We start from the raw sequence: 17,453 nt of genomic DNA on the forward strand, positions 1-17,453 counted from the left end.
GGGGAAAAAATGCTACTAACATAGAAAGTTATTACTGAGAAAATCCCTGAAGCAACCTGGGCAAAAATGAAGTAAGGCTTTAAAAAAGTCAAGTCTGAATCATGAACATTTTTTAAAATGCTGCACTTGGAATAGGTACTCAAATATAGTTTTGTGCTTTCAGAAATTGAGACTGATTAGTGTTGATGAGAGTTTTTTGTTTAACCTCATAAAGCTACCTTTTTTCATGACTCTATTAATTCTCATCTCCCCACACAACATATTGGGAAATCTTCCTCATTTTATCTGACATCAAAAAGACATGGTTTTGCCCTCTCGGCATGCTGGAGAAACCAATCAATTCCTTCTCCCAGACAGGGTGATGAAAGTCCTCTGCAGTGCTTTCTATTGCCATGGCAACAGAAAATGGGATTTCCCAATGGAACTAGATTGATATATACACAGAGAAAATCAGTTTTTTAAAAGCTCAATCCCTTTTTTGTTGCTATGTGTACAATAAACTGAGTACCAAGGAAAGGACACCAAACCTTTTTCTGTAGGTGTGGAAGAAGGCCTCAATTGTATTGAGACCTTCAGTGAAAGGGAGTCAATTCTGAAAGTTTTGACATTGTGACATTGCTATTGAAGCAATAGTAATCTACAAATTTTGTAGTGTGCCAGTTTTCTTAGAAAAGCGGAGATTTGGATTTATGGACCCTCAAATGGAAGATGGACATAAAATATAAGTAAACGGCATCAGTACTTCTAGTCACAGAAAGAATTGCAACCCTGTGATATGGTGAAGAAGGTGCTGGGAAACCTAGAGTCAACCAGATGTTTTGTGTTGTGGTGGTGCTTTCCACTTCTGTAATTTCTTCATGGAATAACACAACAGTCGGCTGATTCTGATGAAATCTTGTCAAAAGGAATTCAGGAGGCAGGATAATTTTCATCATGGCCCCTTAATAGGATAAGGAGACTGACCCTCTTTAATCTGTTGGTTGATCCAAAGGCATTACTTAGGGTAGCTTCTTAGTCTTAGGGCATCTCTGTAAAAGAAGCAAAGAGCAGTTTTTAAGTAGGCAGTAGGGGGCCAATTTGGAATCTGTATCTATATCTATAAATCTATCTATCTGTCTATGTCATTTAAATGCCTCTGAACTAAAATTCCAAACATGTTTGGAATTAGATGAAAGCAAATCTGGCTCAAAATGACTTTTCATGAAATTCTTGAATTCCTAAATGCATAGATGTGAGAAAAAGTGAATAGATACCTGATGGTAAGCTTCAAACCTGCTTATTAAAACATTGTTTCTGTAACTGCACCATTACCGATACCTTACGTGTATTACACTCTTGCAAATCTTTTGATTAAGGTTTGCTGGTTTCCCCACCCCACTCTCTTAGGAGGATTAAAAAGTGCTGTTGAAACTGTATGACAAATTCAAAACAAAATAAACGCCACTTGGCTCTGCTCTAAAAGATACGTGGATGTTGTCATTCTGTTACTAAGGTGGAAGAAGTGAAGTTTCTGGGAAGCTAGTGGAGTAATGGAAAGTGAATAGAGTTGTTGTCTATTTGCCCTATTCTTGCCGTGGTTGTGGATAAATAGGAACACTATGAGTCATTGCAGTGTTGCTTGCAAGCCAGAGAATCAGGTCAGAGACTTGGCTTATAAAAGGAGAAGTGGGTAATTTTCTTAATATATTCAAATGGTAAACAGGAACTTGTATAAATGGGCTATCATGGGCTGGGAAGAGGTGGTTTAAAGAACAGTGTTAAAAAACCTTCTGGCAAAAATCCAATGTGGACATTTTAATAAATGTGATAAATTTATGTGCTTTAAGATGAATGAAAAGAATAATAAAAACCAGAGTAAAAACATTTCAAGTCCAAAATGGGATGTTTTTGGGTCACACTGCTAGTTGGATAACATACACTGATAGATTATTTTGAGGGCCTCTCTGTAAAGATTTGTTGAAAGTTGTTTTTTTCACTTCCTCCTTCATTCAAGGAATGAGAAAAGTCAGGAAATCACAAAATTATAGTTAGAACACCTGCCTGAAATAGCAATTTTTTTTACTGTTGGTTTTTTAGAACCCCTTAAATCTACCAAGTCTCTCAAGCATTTTAACTAGAAGCTGTAATCACAGTGAAAGTGAGTTTCATTTGTGTCTCTTGAAGGTGCCTGAGCATGTAGGGGAAATACGCTCATTCCTCTTTATTTTCCAGTCCCCGGGGTAGAGCCTGTGCCAGTAGCAGCACAGAGAGGCAACACGGCACCCATGACTGTTGGCTCATCCACTTCCTTTTCAGCAAGCACCTTGTTAATTTCCTCCACCATGATGCTGGAACTGTGTAGCGTTTTGGAAATGGCCCCTGCTGTCCTGAAAAAGACAGCTTAGTCAAATCCTCTTCTTCATAGCCCAGGGGACTTTCAGGGGTGGTGTAACCTGGAGAGTCTCTTTGTTGGAGACTATGTGGAATTAAGGCCATCTTTCCCCAGGACCAGGCTCGCAGGCTTCAAACTCTAATGCTGCCAACTGCCTAAGCAAAAAACTGTCAGGTTTGACATGTTCAAGCTTTTCCTTGGCCTCAAACATCCTAAACCTTTCTCTCTCTCTTTCCTTTAAACATCTCTTGACTCATCATCTCCATTCCATCTGCCCCTGTCTCACCTCCCTCTCAAGCTAGTGTCTGACTGGCCTCTCTGCCTCCTCTCCTAATAGACCTTACCCATCTGTTCTTTCTACTCTTCTTTACTGCTACTAGGGTTACCTTCTTAAACTATGAAGCTACTGATGTTGTTTCCTGCTAATAATTGTCAGTGATGCTCTCTGACAATTAAAGGGCTTTCAAGGCTGCCCTGGCCAGCCCATTATCTGTTTACTTGTCCGTCCTTCCTTTTAAGATGGGCTTCCTGAAAGAAAGGCAGTGTATCTTCTGTTTATGTTATCTATGGCACCACCTGACATTTCATAGTTTTTTAAATAAGGATTTCTTGAATGAACGGATGAATGATAAAGTGTTCTACAATCTTAAAATGTTTTAAAGCCTCTAAGAGTCACCTATGCAGCTGACACCACCCTTATGGCAGAAAACGAAGAACTAAAGAGCCTCTTGATGAAAGTGAAAGAGGAGAGTGAAAAAGTTGGCTTAAAACTCAACATTCAGAAGACTAAGATCATGGCATCTGGTCCCATCACTTCATGGCAAATAGATGGGGAGCCAGTGGAAACAGTGACAGACTTTATTTTTGTGGGGCTCCAGAATCACTGTAGATGGTGACTGCAGCCATGAAATTAAAAGATGCTTGCTTCTTGGAAGAAAAGTTATGACCAACCTAGACAGCATATTAAAAAGCAGAGATATTACTTTGCCAACAAAGGTCCGTCTAGTCAAAGCTATGGTTTTTCCAGTAGTCATGGATGTGAGAGTTGGACCATAAAGAAAGCTGAGCACTGAAGAATTGATGCTTTTGAACTGTGGTGTTGGAGAAGACTCTTGAGAGTCCTTTGGAAGGCAAGGAGATCCAACCAGTCTATTCTAAAGGAAATCAGTCCTGAATATTCATTGGAAGGACTGATGCTGAAGCTGAAACACCAGTACTTGGCCACCTGATGTGAAGAGCTGACTCACTGGAAAAGACCCTGATGCTGGGAAAGATTGAAGGCAGGAGGAGAAGGGGAATGACAGAGGATGAGATGGTTGGATGGCATCACCGACTCAATGGACATGAGTTTGAGTAAGTTCCAGGAGTTGGTGATGGACAGGGAGGCCTGGCCTGCTGCAGTCCATGGGCTCACAAAGAATCGGACATGACTGAGCAGCTGAACTGACTGAAGAGTCACCTACTGTGAAAAGGCTACCCTTTAACATGTGTTTTATTTTTATGTTACTCCTTATAACTATCCCTGGGGATGTTTTCCAGCAAGCGCTAAGATGGCCAACTCAGACTTGGGGCATCCAGGTGTTTCTCATCCCTGCCCATCCTCTTCTCTCTGCCCCTCCATCAGGTTCTACGTTTACTCCCACCACAACTAAAGCAGTGAAGTCACCTGCAGCTTGTTTGTCTTCCTGGGAACCCCACCCTCCCCCCACCCAGCCCAGGCCCAGCTCAGGCCCATGAGCTCCCTGACAGAGTTCACAAGAGGGTCACAGTTCGTGATGAAGGCCCCCACTGCAGGGTGCTAGCTGGTGGGCCAGATGGGAAAGGAGAGCAGTGCCCTGAGGGGTGTTTCAGGGAAAAGGCTTGAGGAAGAGGCAGCCACAGTCTCCCAAGATGAATGCCAGACACCTTGGTCCTGCTAGAGGGAACAGCAGGCCCCCAGGATGTGCCCTGAGATGGTGCATTAGGATTGCTGCAGCCCAAGATGGGATTGGACCCATCTTTCAGGGTCCTTCCTCCTGAAAGGTGATAGACTTTCAGCCTGCCTGTGTGCGTTTCACTCCCAGGTTCTGAACTCAGGCAGCATCAGCCATGCACAGCCTTTGGGTCAGAGCCTGGTCCCCAACACCCGGCCAGGCCCCCGGGGGGAGTGCCCTGTACTGTGACTCGGCGTCAGGGTTGGGGAGGGGAGGGCAGGCGAGGCTGATTGAGATTTGCCTGATGGGCGGTGTGATCCAGACTCCTTTCTGGTTGGAGTGTCCTCGCTGGCATTAGGAGTACCCAGGTTTTTCTCATCCCCAACTCCTCTGCTTCTGCAGTTCTCCCAAGATCCCGTGAGACCATGAGATGGGGCTGGGTGCTTCTGGGAAGGGTGGTGGTTGCAGAAGCGTCTTGGCTTGATTCTTCTGAGATGCCCCTGATGGTCAGTGCTCCCAGCTCATCCTCTTCCTGACCCTCCATCTGAACCCGCACTCACTCCCCACACCACAGCCAAAGCCACAAAGCTCATCCTCAGAGCAGCTCCAACTATACCCTCTTTGCCTAACAAGAAAAAAACAAAAACCAAAACTCGTCGAGTGTCCAGCCTTGTCGGGAGAGGGCAAATGGAGCATTGGAAGGCAGCTCAGGAGGCAGTTGGGGGACCAAGACCTGTGGATAGGGGTGTTGGAAGTTCCTGAGAAGACCAGCTGCACCTGAGCACCAGGGTCCAAGGGCCTGGGAGGGCCAATGGTGAGGAAGGGGAGCCAGCATTCGGGGTCCTGTGCAAAAGTTGGTGCTAGGTGTGCAGGGAGACCCGCGAGATGAGCACAGTGGGGTGAGAGACTCCAGAACAGGCTATAAGGCTGGGTGGCTGCAGAAGTGGGGGTGGGGTGTGCTACACATGGAGCAAAGAAAGACTCAGAAAGTAGATGGTTTCTGAAAGGAGCACCACGTGTATGTTGGTTGTATCTTTCCCTTGCCAGTTTCACAAATAATGATGGTAATAAAACTTGTATTGCGTGTTTACGCTATGCTCAATGCTCTATATTCATTGTATCATCAGTTTTCATATATTATCTCCATTTTATAGATGAGGAACCCAAGGACAAAAGAGATCAAGTAGTATGTCCAAGGAACTAGAGGTAGTGAGGGGCAGCCAATGTGCAAATCAAGGGGTCAATTCCAGAGCATATATTCTTATAAAAGTCAAGCTGAAAGGTGAACAGGGAAAAAAATCTAGTTGTGTTAGTTGTGTAGACAGATGTTGAATTCTTTTCTGAAAAGAAAAATAATTCTACTTTTGCTTTTTGTGTAAACAGTCATCTGCTTGTTTTTTTTATAGGTCTCTCTCTCTCTCTCTTTTTTTTAAATTACCAACACTTATTTTTAGAAAGGCACAACCTCTTTGCACAACAAATTTGAAACATTAGACTGATTTCTCATCCAGGCATAATAATGATTACATTTCTCCTTCTTGACTACTACAGAGTCCTTGAAATTCCAGTTGGCATTTGACAAAGTTTTATTTTGATTGGACTACAGATGTAAGAAAAATTCTATACAAACCACAGGCAGGATAATTGGCAGTTCTGTTGGTGTCACGGTGATTTATGTAAAATAGAGATTTTCATTTAAAATACATAATCTATGGCAGCAGATACAGAAACAGCACTTGACTCTGATACCACCCTCGATGCTTTGAAATCCTAATAAGGATGGTATCCAGAGCTTCTGCAAGCAGATTTAATTAATTCTGTGAAGTGCATTTTCTCCTGGCAACAGCATTTTTTTTTCAGTTTAAAGTCAAAAGAACTTGAAAGCTGAGTAATATTTTCAAAACCAGTAAGTAAATATCATAACATAAGGCAATTATAGAATATAGGAGGTTTTCTAATCATAGAATTATACCAGTTGTCTGATTTTCAAGTTAACCAAGTGGGTAAAATCTGATGAAATAATAGCTAAACTGTGCTAAGCCTCTCTTCACCATAGTTAAACATTTTTATTAGACCAATCAGCTAAATAATTTCTTTGGGTCTTGGGATTATCTTGTTAGATTAAAATTAGAAATGTGGATAAAAGATAATCAATTTTTTTTTTTAGCTTTGTTGAACAGGATGATGTGAAAGAGGCCTTTTTCTTTTTCAGCCTTGCCTTACATCCAGATAAAACTCTTGTTGCGACTGGCCAAGTTGGGAAGGAACCATATATATGTATATGGGATTCCTATAATGTCCAAACTGTGTCTATTCTTAAAGATGTCCACACACATGGAGTTGCCTGCCTGACTTTTGACTCGGATGGACAGGTATGTGTCTTTTTCCATTTTGTTTTTCCTTAATGACCTCGCACAAGTCACCTAGAATTATAATGAACATAGCCTGTAGGCTCTGAAAGTCGATCAAGCCTCCCTACCTTCCCTTGTCAGCCTCCTAGAATCCTCACCTGCTTGGTCCTTTTCTATGCTCATGCCACTGACACCCGCCTCTGGGTAGGACCCAGTTTTGGTTCCCCCAGTCTCACCATTTGGTTAAACATGCCTCCAGAAAGTGAACTCACGTTGATTAAGTTCATAGTGACTCAATGATTGTCTTTTGTCTTCCATTGTTAACTTCCTGTTTGGAACAAGGGTTGGACCAAACCTTTTCCACAGACCTCCAGCCCTGAGCATCTCCTTGGTTTCCCTTGTTTCAGAAAACAGCATCACCTCCTAATATTCACTGACGAGATTCTCCTTGACTCGTTAACCTTGAGGTGACTTCTAACTCCGTCTCCCTGCCCACTGCCTCTGATTCAAGCAGTCACTGGTCATGCGTATTTATTAGTTTCTTTACAGGGACTCTGACATTCTTTCTCTTCTTCCCATTCTCCCTGCCACCAGTAATCTCTTAACGAGCCTCCTCCACACAGTCAATTTCTTGCTAATGCATTTCATCAACTGCAAAAGTGTCAGAATATTATTTAAAAACAAGAAAAGTTTGGAGCACCCCCTGACTGAAGTCCATACCTTGTGGCTGGGCATTCTTTGCTAATCAGCTTTTCTGTCCTTGTCTTCACTCTTGCCCTGCAGTCAAGTTGGACACGTCAGTGAGATTCCTCTATAAGACCAGACACTTGGGCACCTCCAGACCCTTTCTCATGCTGCCCTCTCCACCTTCAGTGCCTGCTCACACTCCTTGCCCTTTATAGTGATTCATACTTCCAGGACCCTTCATAGGTCTTCATGAAGCCTTCCCAGACTCCCCTTCCAACAAAGTGACTCTCTTTCCTTGGACTTCAGCAACACTTGATAGAAAAGATTTGTTCATGTATTAATAGATAACAATTATATCTCAATTTTAAAAATATGTTACAGAGAAGGGCGTGGAAATACAGAGACCTCATTCCTGGCTCTCCCTACATTCACCTCCTCACTAAAGCTGTGCCTTTTCTTCTAGCCTTCTCCATGTTCCTAAGACACCCTTCCTCTGTCCCTTCCACCCTTTGTATTTATGCCAGTTAATTCCTTCCATCTTTTTTTTGGTAAATTTCAGAGAGACTTCTCTTAAGTTCATATTGGGTTTCCCAGGTGGCACAGTGGTAAAGAAACCACCTGCAATGCAGGAGACACAAGAGACGTGGGTTTGATCCCTGGGTCAGGAAGATCCCCTGGAAAAGGAAAGGGCAACCCACTCCAGTATTCTTGCCTGGAAAATTCCATGGACAGAGGAGCCTGGTGGGCTACAGTCTGTGGGGTTGCAAAGAGTTAGACACGATTGAGCACTCATAATGTAGAAAGACCTGTGAAACTACTCATAGAAAATTGACCAAACAGAGTTTGCAGGCACTTCAGTAAATTATAGGACTTGACCTGGTTTGGGTCATTTTTTAAACTTTATATTTCTTGCTATTTTGAGAGAGTAGTGATCATTTCGTTCAGTTCAGTACACATGTAGACCCCTTGGTGTATGTTTTTGATTTAACTACTCTGTAATCTCATAATTGAATCAAGATAACGCATAAGATCCATTATATCCAGGTCTTAAGAGAAATAGCTAGATAGTGACACTTATTCAGATTTGCAGTTACTGACTTCCTGATTAGGCTGAATGTGTCAGAATGCGTGTGCAAGTGGAGATGAATGCTCAGATGTGAACTCACATGCGCATTCTCTAATCTGATTTTGTTTTTCTAACAAACACTCTATATCAAAATTTGTTCTGAAGCACACAGGGAAAATGTAATGCAGCCGAGGGAGATCCAGCTGTAACCTACAGTTTTTTGTTCATGTTATTTTGTGTTAGAATCCTTGTTATTTTTTTAGGTTCCATTTTGAAGGTGCAGGTGCGGGTGGACTGTATGGTACTTTCATAACTGTCAGTTGAGAAAAATGCCCTCCTCTTTGTTTGCTGTGATGGATTTCATGGCTTGTTGATGCCTATGACTTCAGATCTACCTTTTTCCCTGGACAGAGTTCACTAACATTGAGTGACAAATGGCCTGTCACCTCATGAGCAACAAAAGGCAATAGAAATGCTTTTCGAGTAGCAATAGGGCCTGTCACTGCAAATGAACAGAATAGATTTATTTTGGCTTTTTCTCAATCTTTTTCACATTTCTTATTTGGGTTTTACATTAGGGCCCATGTTTATGTTAACTAATTTTCTATTTAAGTAAAGAGAAAAGAAAAAATAAGCTGAATGGAATCCACCCACTCCAAATTTTCATGTATAGATAAAAATACAACCATGTACTAGAATAATTTCTATTGCTGGAACTCTCAATTGAAAATTACAGCAAAGACCTGCTTTCATTAAGAATCCATTTTAGACCCTCCAGCTGTATATTTTTTTAATCCTAAATATTCCTAATGGAAGTCACCTTTAGTGAAGAAACCTGAATAATTTCTGCATAACAACACATGTATACATTTAGCCATATATGGCTGTCTATCACTGTTTGAATATGCACATATACGTATACTCAGTGAAATACGTAAGCTCACCTAATCTTATATTTGGTAGTGATGTCTTAAAAACCCTTTGATGTACATTATTTCACAGTCCCTACATACAACACTATTTTGTAGACAGAAAAAAATACTTTGCACTCATTTTACAGTTGAAAAAAACAGAAATTTAAGTTTAGTTAACTTTCTAATGTCTGTGTCTAGCTAATCACAAAGTCAAAAGAGAAGCCAAATCTGCTTACTCCCAGCCCAGACCTCTCTCTGTTACATAGTTTTTTTCTTTCGAGTGCTATTCTACTAGAAGCTCCAGTTTTGGTGTCCTTAATACATGTTTCGACGCTATTGATTTTGTATATACACAGGTTTTGGATTTCTTTTCCCTTCCAGGACAAGTTTCTGATCTGAATCCAAAGAATTTAGTTTTGGAGATGAAGTATCAGGTTACTTTTACTAAACTTATGTAGCCTTCTGTAGTCACTTCAAATGTCTGTGAGATGATGAAACTTAAGAATGAAGTTAATATTAATGGGATTTATTCTCCATGTGTTTGTCAAACCCATTCATTTTAACTGTTTGGTGAGGCTTTTCAACTTAAGAATCCTAGACTCTCTTAAAACCATATTAGACTCTTAAAGCCAATTAAAGCAATTTAAGCCCTTCCTTCTAGTTCTGTTCCTATGATTTCCACTGATGAATCAGAGACTTCATGAGATTTTGCATGTTTGTTATGTTTGCTATTATGTTAAATTAGTTGCAGGTTTTAGGTCACTGAAATTTTATTATATGCTAATAGAAAAGTATCTACTTTGATAACTTCAGTTTTGAGAAATCTTTTTTTTTTTTTCATAAGAAATTCAATACCTGGCCCACAGTAGGCAATAAGAAGTTTTATTGAAAGACAGCATAGATAATAGGAAATCTTACCATCATTTTCTGGAGTTAAATTTTTGTTCTTATTCTTAGCGTTTAGCCTCTGTGGGATTGGATGCCAAAAACACAGTCTGCATTTGGGACTGGAGGAAAGGAAAACTTCTGGCCTCAGCTACTGGCCACTCTGACCGGGTAAGAAGACCTTGTTGGATCAAACATGCAGGCTTCATTACTGTGAGGGAACTGTGATGTAACTCTCAAAGTTGTAACAGTTTTTAAAGTAAATCTGCCACATGTAGATTTTCCTTCCATATTCAATTTAAAAACTTACTGTTTAAGAAAATTAATCTATGATTAGTAGCTATGTTGGCATGATCTCTTCTGGTAGTCAGATACTTTAAATTGTTACCACTGTTCCTTGGTAAAATAAATTTTTGATACTGACATTTAGCTTTGTAAAATAAAAATAGAATTGAATTTGAAACTATATGTACCATTTTGATCCGTTCATCTAGAAATGGAAATAGTTGTTAGAAAGTAATATTCACAAATATAGTTTACCAGTATATATGTTTGAATTTCAAATGAATGTGATGATAACTGTGTGATTCTGTTATATTTGAGAACCTGAAATTTAACTGTGGTCTCCTTACCATTCATGTTGAAGTCATTGTGATCATAGATGATAATTCTATGTAGCCATAGCTGGAAAGATGGGATAGGAAGCATATACATATACATTAGCTAGTTGGAAATCCATTTCTCTAGTTGTCTGGAATAATTAAAATAATTTCACTACTTTATCATCTTGATTTCCTAATTTTAGAAAATGAATCTGTATGACTGTCTTATGTTGATTCCTAGTTGTTCTATATTTCTGCAAAATATGTGTGCATGCTAAATCACTTCAGTGTGTCCAACTCTTTGCAACTCTATGGACCATAGCCCACCAGGCTTCTCTGTCCATGGGATTCTCTAGACAAGAATACTGGAGTGGGTTGCCATGCCCTCCTCCAGAGAGATCTTCCCAACCCAGGGGTTGAACATACATCTCTTACATCTACCTGCATTGGCAAGTGGGTTCTTTACCACTAGGACTGCCTGGGAAGCCCCTGCAAAATATAATTCCATGCAAAATGAGGTCCTAATTAAATATTAAAAATTCACCACCTCTTGCCTGGTATGAACACTAAAAGATTTCTTTATATGAATGGAATACTAATCTAGGGAGAATTGTCCTTTTAAGGGCACCCCAAAATTATGAGCTTCTCTGATAGCTCAGATTGTAAAGAATCTGCCTGCAATGCAGGAGACCCAGGTTTGATCCCTGGTTTGGAAAGATCCCCTGGAGAGAAAGGAATGGCAACCCACTCCAATATTCTTGCCTGGAAAATCCCATGGGAAGAGGAGCCTGATGGGCTATAGTCCTTAGGTTGCAAAGAGTTGGACACGACTGAAGCGACTTAGTACACAGAATGCACACATTAAATGGACAGAAGTGGTGACTCAGCTGGTAAAGAATCAGCCTGCAATGCAGGAGAACCAGGTTTGATCCCTGGATTGGGAAGATCCCCTGGAGAAGGAAATGGCAACCCACTTCAGTATTCTTGCCTGGAAAATCTCATGGACAGAGGAGTCTGGAGGGCTTGAGTCCACAGGGTTGCAAAGAGTCAGACACGACTGAGTGACTAACATACACACATTAAAAATTCCTTTTGTTCTCAGTTCAGTCCCTTAGTCTTGTCAGACTCTTTGCAATCCCCAGGACTGCAGCATGCCAGGCTTCCTTGTCCATCACCAGGGAAGTTTGAGCTTGCTCAAACTCATGTCCATTGAGTCGGTACTGCCATCCAACTATCTCATCTTCTGTCATCCCCTTCTCCTGCCTTCAATCTTTCCCAGCATCAGGGTCTTTTCTAATGAGTCGGCTCTTTGCATCAGGTGGCCAAAGTACTGGATCTTCAGCTTCAACATCAGCCCTTCCAGTAAATATTCAGGACTGAGTTCCTTTAGGATTGACTGATTTGATCTCCTTGCAGTTCCAAGGGATTCTCAAGAGTCTTCTCAACACCCCAGTTCAAAAGCATCAATTCTTTGGTACTCAGCTTTCCTTATGGTCCAACTCTCACATCCATACATGACCACTGGAAAAACCATAGCTTTGACTAGATGGACTTCTGGTGGCCAAGTAATGTCTCTGCTTTTTAATATGCTGTCTAGGTTGGTCATAGCTTTTCTTCCAAGGACCAAGCATATTTTAATTTCATGGTTGCATTTACCACCTGCAGTGATTTTAGAACCCAAGAAAATAGTCTTTCACTGTTTCCATTGTTTCCCATGTGTTTTGACGTCAAGTGATGGGGCCAGGTGCCATGATCTTCGTTTTTTGAATGTGGAGTTTTAAGCCAACTTTTTCACTCTCCTCTTTCTTTATCATTAAGAGGCTCTTTAGTTTCTCTTTGTTTTCTGCAATAAGGGTGGTGTCATCTACATATCTGAGGTTATTGACATTTCTCCCTGCAATCTTGATTCCAGCTTGTGTTTCATCCATCCCAACATATCACATGATGTACTCTGCATATAAGATAAATAAGCAGGGTGACAATATACAGCCCTGATGTACTACTTTCCCAATTTTGAACCAGTCTGTTGTTCCATATCTGGTTATAACTGTTTCTTCTTGACCTGCATACAGGTTTCTCAGGAGGCAGGTAAGGTGGTCTGGTTTTCCCATCTGTTTAAGAATTTTCCATAGTTTGTTGTGATCCACACAGTCAAAGGCTTTAGTGTAGTCAATAAAGCAGAAGTAGATATTTTTCTGGAATTCTCTATCTTTTTTTAGTGTATGTTGGCAATTTGATCTCTGGTTCCAGTGCCTTTAATCCAGCTTGAACATCTAGAAGTTCTCGGTTCACGTACTGTTGAAACCTAGCTTGGAGAATTTTGAGCATTACTTTGCTAGCATGTGAGGTGAATGCAATTGTGCAGTAGTTTGAACATTCTTTGGAATGACCTTTCTTTGGGATTGGAATGAAAACTGACTTTTTCCAGTCCTGTGGCCACTGCTTAGTTTTCCAAATTTGCTGAGATATTGACTGCAGCACTTTAACAGCATCATCCTTAATAGCTCAGCTTGAATTCCATCACCTCCACTAGCTTTGTTCATAGTAATGTTTCCTAAGGCCCTCCAGGATCTCTGGTTCTAGGCGAGTGATCACACCATTGTGTTAATCTGGGTCATGAAGATCTTTTTTGTATAGTTCTTCTGTGTATTCTTGCCACCTCTTCTTAACATCTGCTGCTTCTGTTAGGTCCATACCATTTTTGTGCTTTATTGTACCCATCTTTGCATGAAAGATGTCTCTAATTTGTCTCTTGGTGTCTCTAATTTTCTTGAAGAGATCTCTAGTCTTTCCCATTCTACTGTTTTCCTCTGTTTCTTTGCATTGATCATTTAGGAAGGCTGTATTATCTTTTCTTACTATTCTTTGGAAATATGCACTCAGGTGGGTATATCTTTCCTTTTCTCCTTTGCCTTCTTTTCTTTTCTCAACTGTTTGTAAGGCGTCCTCAGACAACCATTCTGCCTTTTTGCATTTCTTTTTCTTGGGAATGGTCTTAATCACCACCTCCTGTACAGTGTTACAAACCTCCATCCATAGTTCTTCAGGCTTCTATCAGATCTAATCCCTTGAATCTATTTGTCACTTCCACTGTATAATCATAAAGGTTTTGATTTAGGTCATACCTGCATGGTCTAGTGGTTTTCCCTACTTTCTTCAGTTTAAGTCTGAATTTGGCACTAAGGAATTCATGATCTGAGCCACAGTCAGCTCCCGGTCTTGTTTTTGCTGACTGTATAGAGCGTCTCCATCTTCAGCTGCAAAGAATATAATCAGTCTGACTTCAGTATTGACCATCTGGTGATGTCCATGTGTAGAGTTGTCTCTTGTGTTGTTGGAGGAGGGTGTTTGCTATGACCAGTGTGTTCTGTTGGGAAAACTCTTATTAGCCTTTGCCCTCCTTCATTGTGTGCTCCATGGCCAAACTTGCCTGTTACTCCAGGTATATCTGAACTTCTCACTTCTGCATTCCTGTTACCTATGATGAAAAGAACATCTCTTTTTGGTGTTAGTCCTAGAAGGTCTTATAGGTCTTAACAGAACTGTTCAACTTCAGCTTCTTTGGCATTAGTCATTGGGGCATAGTCTTGGATTACTGTGATATTGAATGGTTTGTCTTGAAAGCACTCAGAGATCATTTTGAGATTGCACCCAAGTACTGCATTTCAGACTCTTTTTTGACTGTGAGGCTACTCCATTTCTTCTAAGGGATTCTTGCCCACAGTATTAGATATAATGGTCATCTAAATTAAATTTGCCCATTCTGGTCCATTTTAGTTAACTGATTCCTAAAATGTTGATGTTCACTCTTGCCATCTCCTGTTTGACAACTTCCAATTTACCTTGATCCATGGACCTAACATTCCAGGTTCCTATGCAATATTGTTCTTTATAGCATCAGACTTTATTTCCACAACTGGGCATTGTTTTCACTTTGGCTCAGCATCTTCATTCTTTCTGGAACTATTTCTCTGCTCTTCTCCAGTAGCATATTGGGCACCTACCAACCTGGGGAGTTCATCTTTCAGTGTCATATCTTTTTGCTTTTTCATACTGTTCATGGGGTTCTGAAGGCAAGAATATTGAAGTGGTTTGCCATTCCCTTCTCCAGTGGACCACGTTTTGTCAGAACTCTCCACCATGACCTGTCCATCTTGGGTCTTTTTGTTCTAATTCTGTGAAAAATGCCATTGGTAATTTAATAGAAATTGCATTAAATCTGTAGATTACCGTGGGTAGTATAGTCATTTTAACAATATTGATTATTCTAATACAAGAATGTGCTATATCTTTCCATCTGTATCAACTTTGATTTCTTTCATCAGCATCTTACAGTTTTTTGAGTACATGTCTTTTGCCTCCTTAGTGTTAGTCACTTAGCCATGTCTGACTCTTTGAGACCCCACAGACTGTGGCCTGCCAGCCCCTCTGTCCTTGGGATTCTACAGGCAAGGATACTGGAGTGGATTGCCATTAGCTAGGTTTATTCCTGGGTATTTTATTCTTTTTGATGGGATGGTAAATAGGATTGTTTCCTTAATTTCTCCTTCTGATCTTTCATTGTTAGTGTATAGGAATGGAAATATTTCTATGTATTAATTTTGTATCCTGCAACTTTACTGAATTCATTGATGAGAGGTAGTGGTTGTAGCATCTTTAGGGTTTTCTATATACAGTATCATGTCATCTGCAAACAATGGTGGTTTTACTTTTTGTTTTCAATTTGGATTCCTTTTATTTATTTTTCTTCTTTGAGTGCCATGGTGAGGACTTCCAAAACTATGTTGAATAAAACTAGCAAGAGTGGACAGTCTTGTCTTGTTCCTGGTGTTAGAAGAAATGTGTTCAGTTTTAAACCATTGAGAATGATGTTAGCAATGGGTTTGTCATATATGGCCTTTATTATGTTGAAGAAGGTTCCCTCATGTGCTTACTTTCTGGAGAGTTTATTTTATCATGAATGGGTGTTGAATTTTGTCAAAAAATTTTTTTCTTCATCTATTGAGATGATTGTATAGTTTTTAATCTTTAGTTTGTTAATGTGGTATATCACACTGATTTGTGGATGTTGAAGAATCCCAGCATACTGGGATAAATCCCACTTGATCATGGTGTGTATGATCCTTTTAATGTATTGTTGGATTGAATTTGCTAGTATTTTGTTGAGGGTTTTTGCATCTGTGTTCTTCAGGGATTTGTTGTTGTTCAGTCAGTCGTGTCTGACTCTTTGTGACCCCATGGATTGCAGCACTCCAGGCTTCCTTGTCCTTCACTATCACCCAGAGTTTACTCAAACTCATGTCCATTGAGTCTATGATGCCATCCAACCATCTCATCTTCTGTTGCCCCCCTCTTTTGTCTTCAATCTTTCCCAGCATCAGGGTCTTTTCCAGTGAGTTGGCTCTTCACATCAGGTGGCCAAAGTATTGGAGCTTCAGCTTCAGCATCAGTCCTTCCAATGAATATTCAGGGTTGATTTCCTTTAGTATTGATTGGTTTGATCTCTTTGCTGTCCAAGGAACTCTCAAGAGTTTTCTCCGGCACAGTTTGAAAACATCACTTCTTTAGTGCTTGGCCTACTTTATGGTCCAGTTCTCACATCCATACATGACTACTGGAAAAACCATAGTTTTGACTATATAGACGTTTGTCGGCAAAGTAATATCTCTGCTCCTTTAATATGCTGTCAAGGTTTGTCATAGCTTTCTTTCCAAGAAGCAAGCATATTTTCATTTCATGGCTGCAGTCATCATCCAGAGTGATTTTTGGAGTCCAAGGAAATTAAATCTGTCACTGCTTCCACTTTTCCCCCTTCCATTTGCTATGAAGTGATGGGACCAGAATGATGCTAAAGCTGAAACTCCAGTACTTTGGCCACCTCTTGCAAGAGTTGACTCATTGGAAAAGACTCTGATGCTGGGAGGGATTGGGGGCAGGAGGAAAAGGGGATGACAGAGGATGAGATGGCTGGATGGCATCACCAACTCGATGGACGTGAGTCTGAGTGAACTCCGGGAGTTGGTGATGGACAGGGAGGCCTGGCGTGCTGCAATTCATAGGGTCGCAAAGAGTTGGACATGACTGAGCGACTGAACTGATGGGACCGGATGCCCTGATCTTCATTTTCTGAATGTTGAGTTTTAAGCCAGCTTTTTCATTCTCCTCTTTCACCTTCATCAAGTGTCTGTTTAGTTCCTCTTGGCTTTCTGCCATTAGAGTGGTATCATCTGCATATCTAAAGTTGTTGATATCTCTCCCTACAATCTTGATTCCAGCTTGTGATTCATCCACCCTAGCATTTCACGTGATGTACTCTGCATACAAGTTAAATAAGCCAGGTGACAATATACAGCCTTGTCGTACTCCTTTCCCAAATTTGACCAATGTGTTTTTCCGTATCTGATTCTAACTGTTGCTCCTTGACCTGCATACAGGTTTCTCAGGAGACAGTTAAGGTGGTCTGGTAGTCCCATCTCTTTAAGAATTTTCCAGTTTGTTGTGATCTGCACAGCCAAAGGCTTTAGCATAGTCAGTGAAGCAAAAGTAGGTGTTTTTCTGGAATTCGTCAGTGATACTGGCCTGTAATTTTCTTTTTGTGTGATATCTTTATCTGGTTTTTGTATCAAAGTGATTCTGGCCTCATAGAATGAGTTTGGGAGTATTT

The 17,453-nt window shown here is 40.6% G+C and overlaps 1 protein-coding gene across 4 annotated transcripts in view; it reads left to right on the plus strand.

Moving 5' to 3' along the window:
• EML6 (echinoderm microtubule associated protein like 6) overlaps positions 1 to 17,453 on the plus strand; it is a 287,813-nt gene that overhangs the window by 103,963 nt on the left and 166,397 nt on the right. For all 4 annotated transcript variants that reach the window (XM_018055247.1, XM_018055248.1, XM_018055249.1 and 1 more), the window contains exons 3-4: positions 6,497 to 6,656; positions 10,260 to 10,358. In XM_018055247.1, the coding sequence (XP_017910736.1) occupies positions 6,497 to 6,656; positions 10,260 to 10,358 (259 nt within the window). The remainder of the gene's footprint in view (positions 1 to 6,496; positions 6,657 to 10,259; positions 10,359 to 17,453) is intronic.

The sequence above is a fragment of the Capra hircus genome, chromosome 11 (assembly GCF_001704415.2).
Source record: "Capra hircus breed San Clemente chromosome 11, ASM170441v1, whole genome shotgun sequence".
Lineage (NCBI taxonomy): Eukaryota > Metazoa > Chordata > Mammalia > Artiodactyla > Bovidae > Capra > Capra hircus.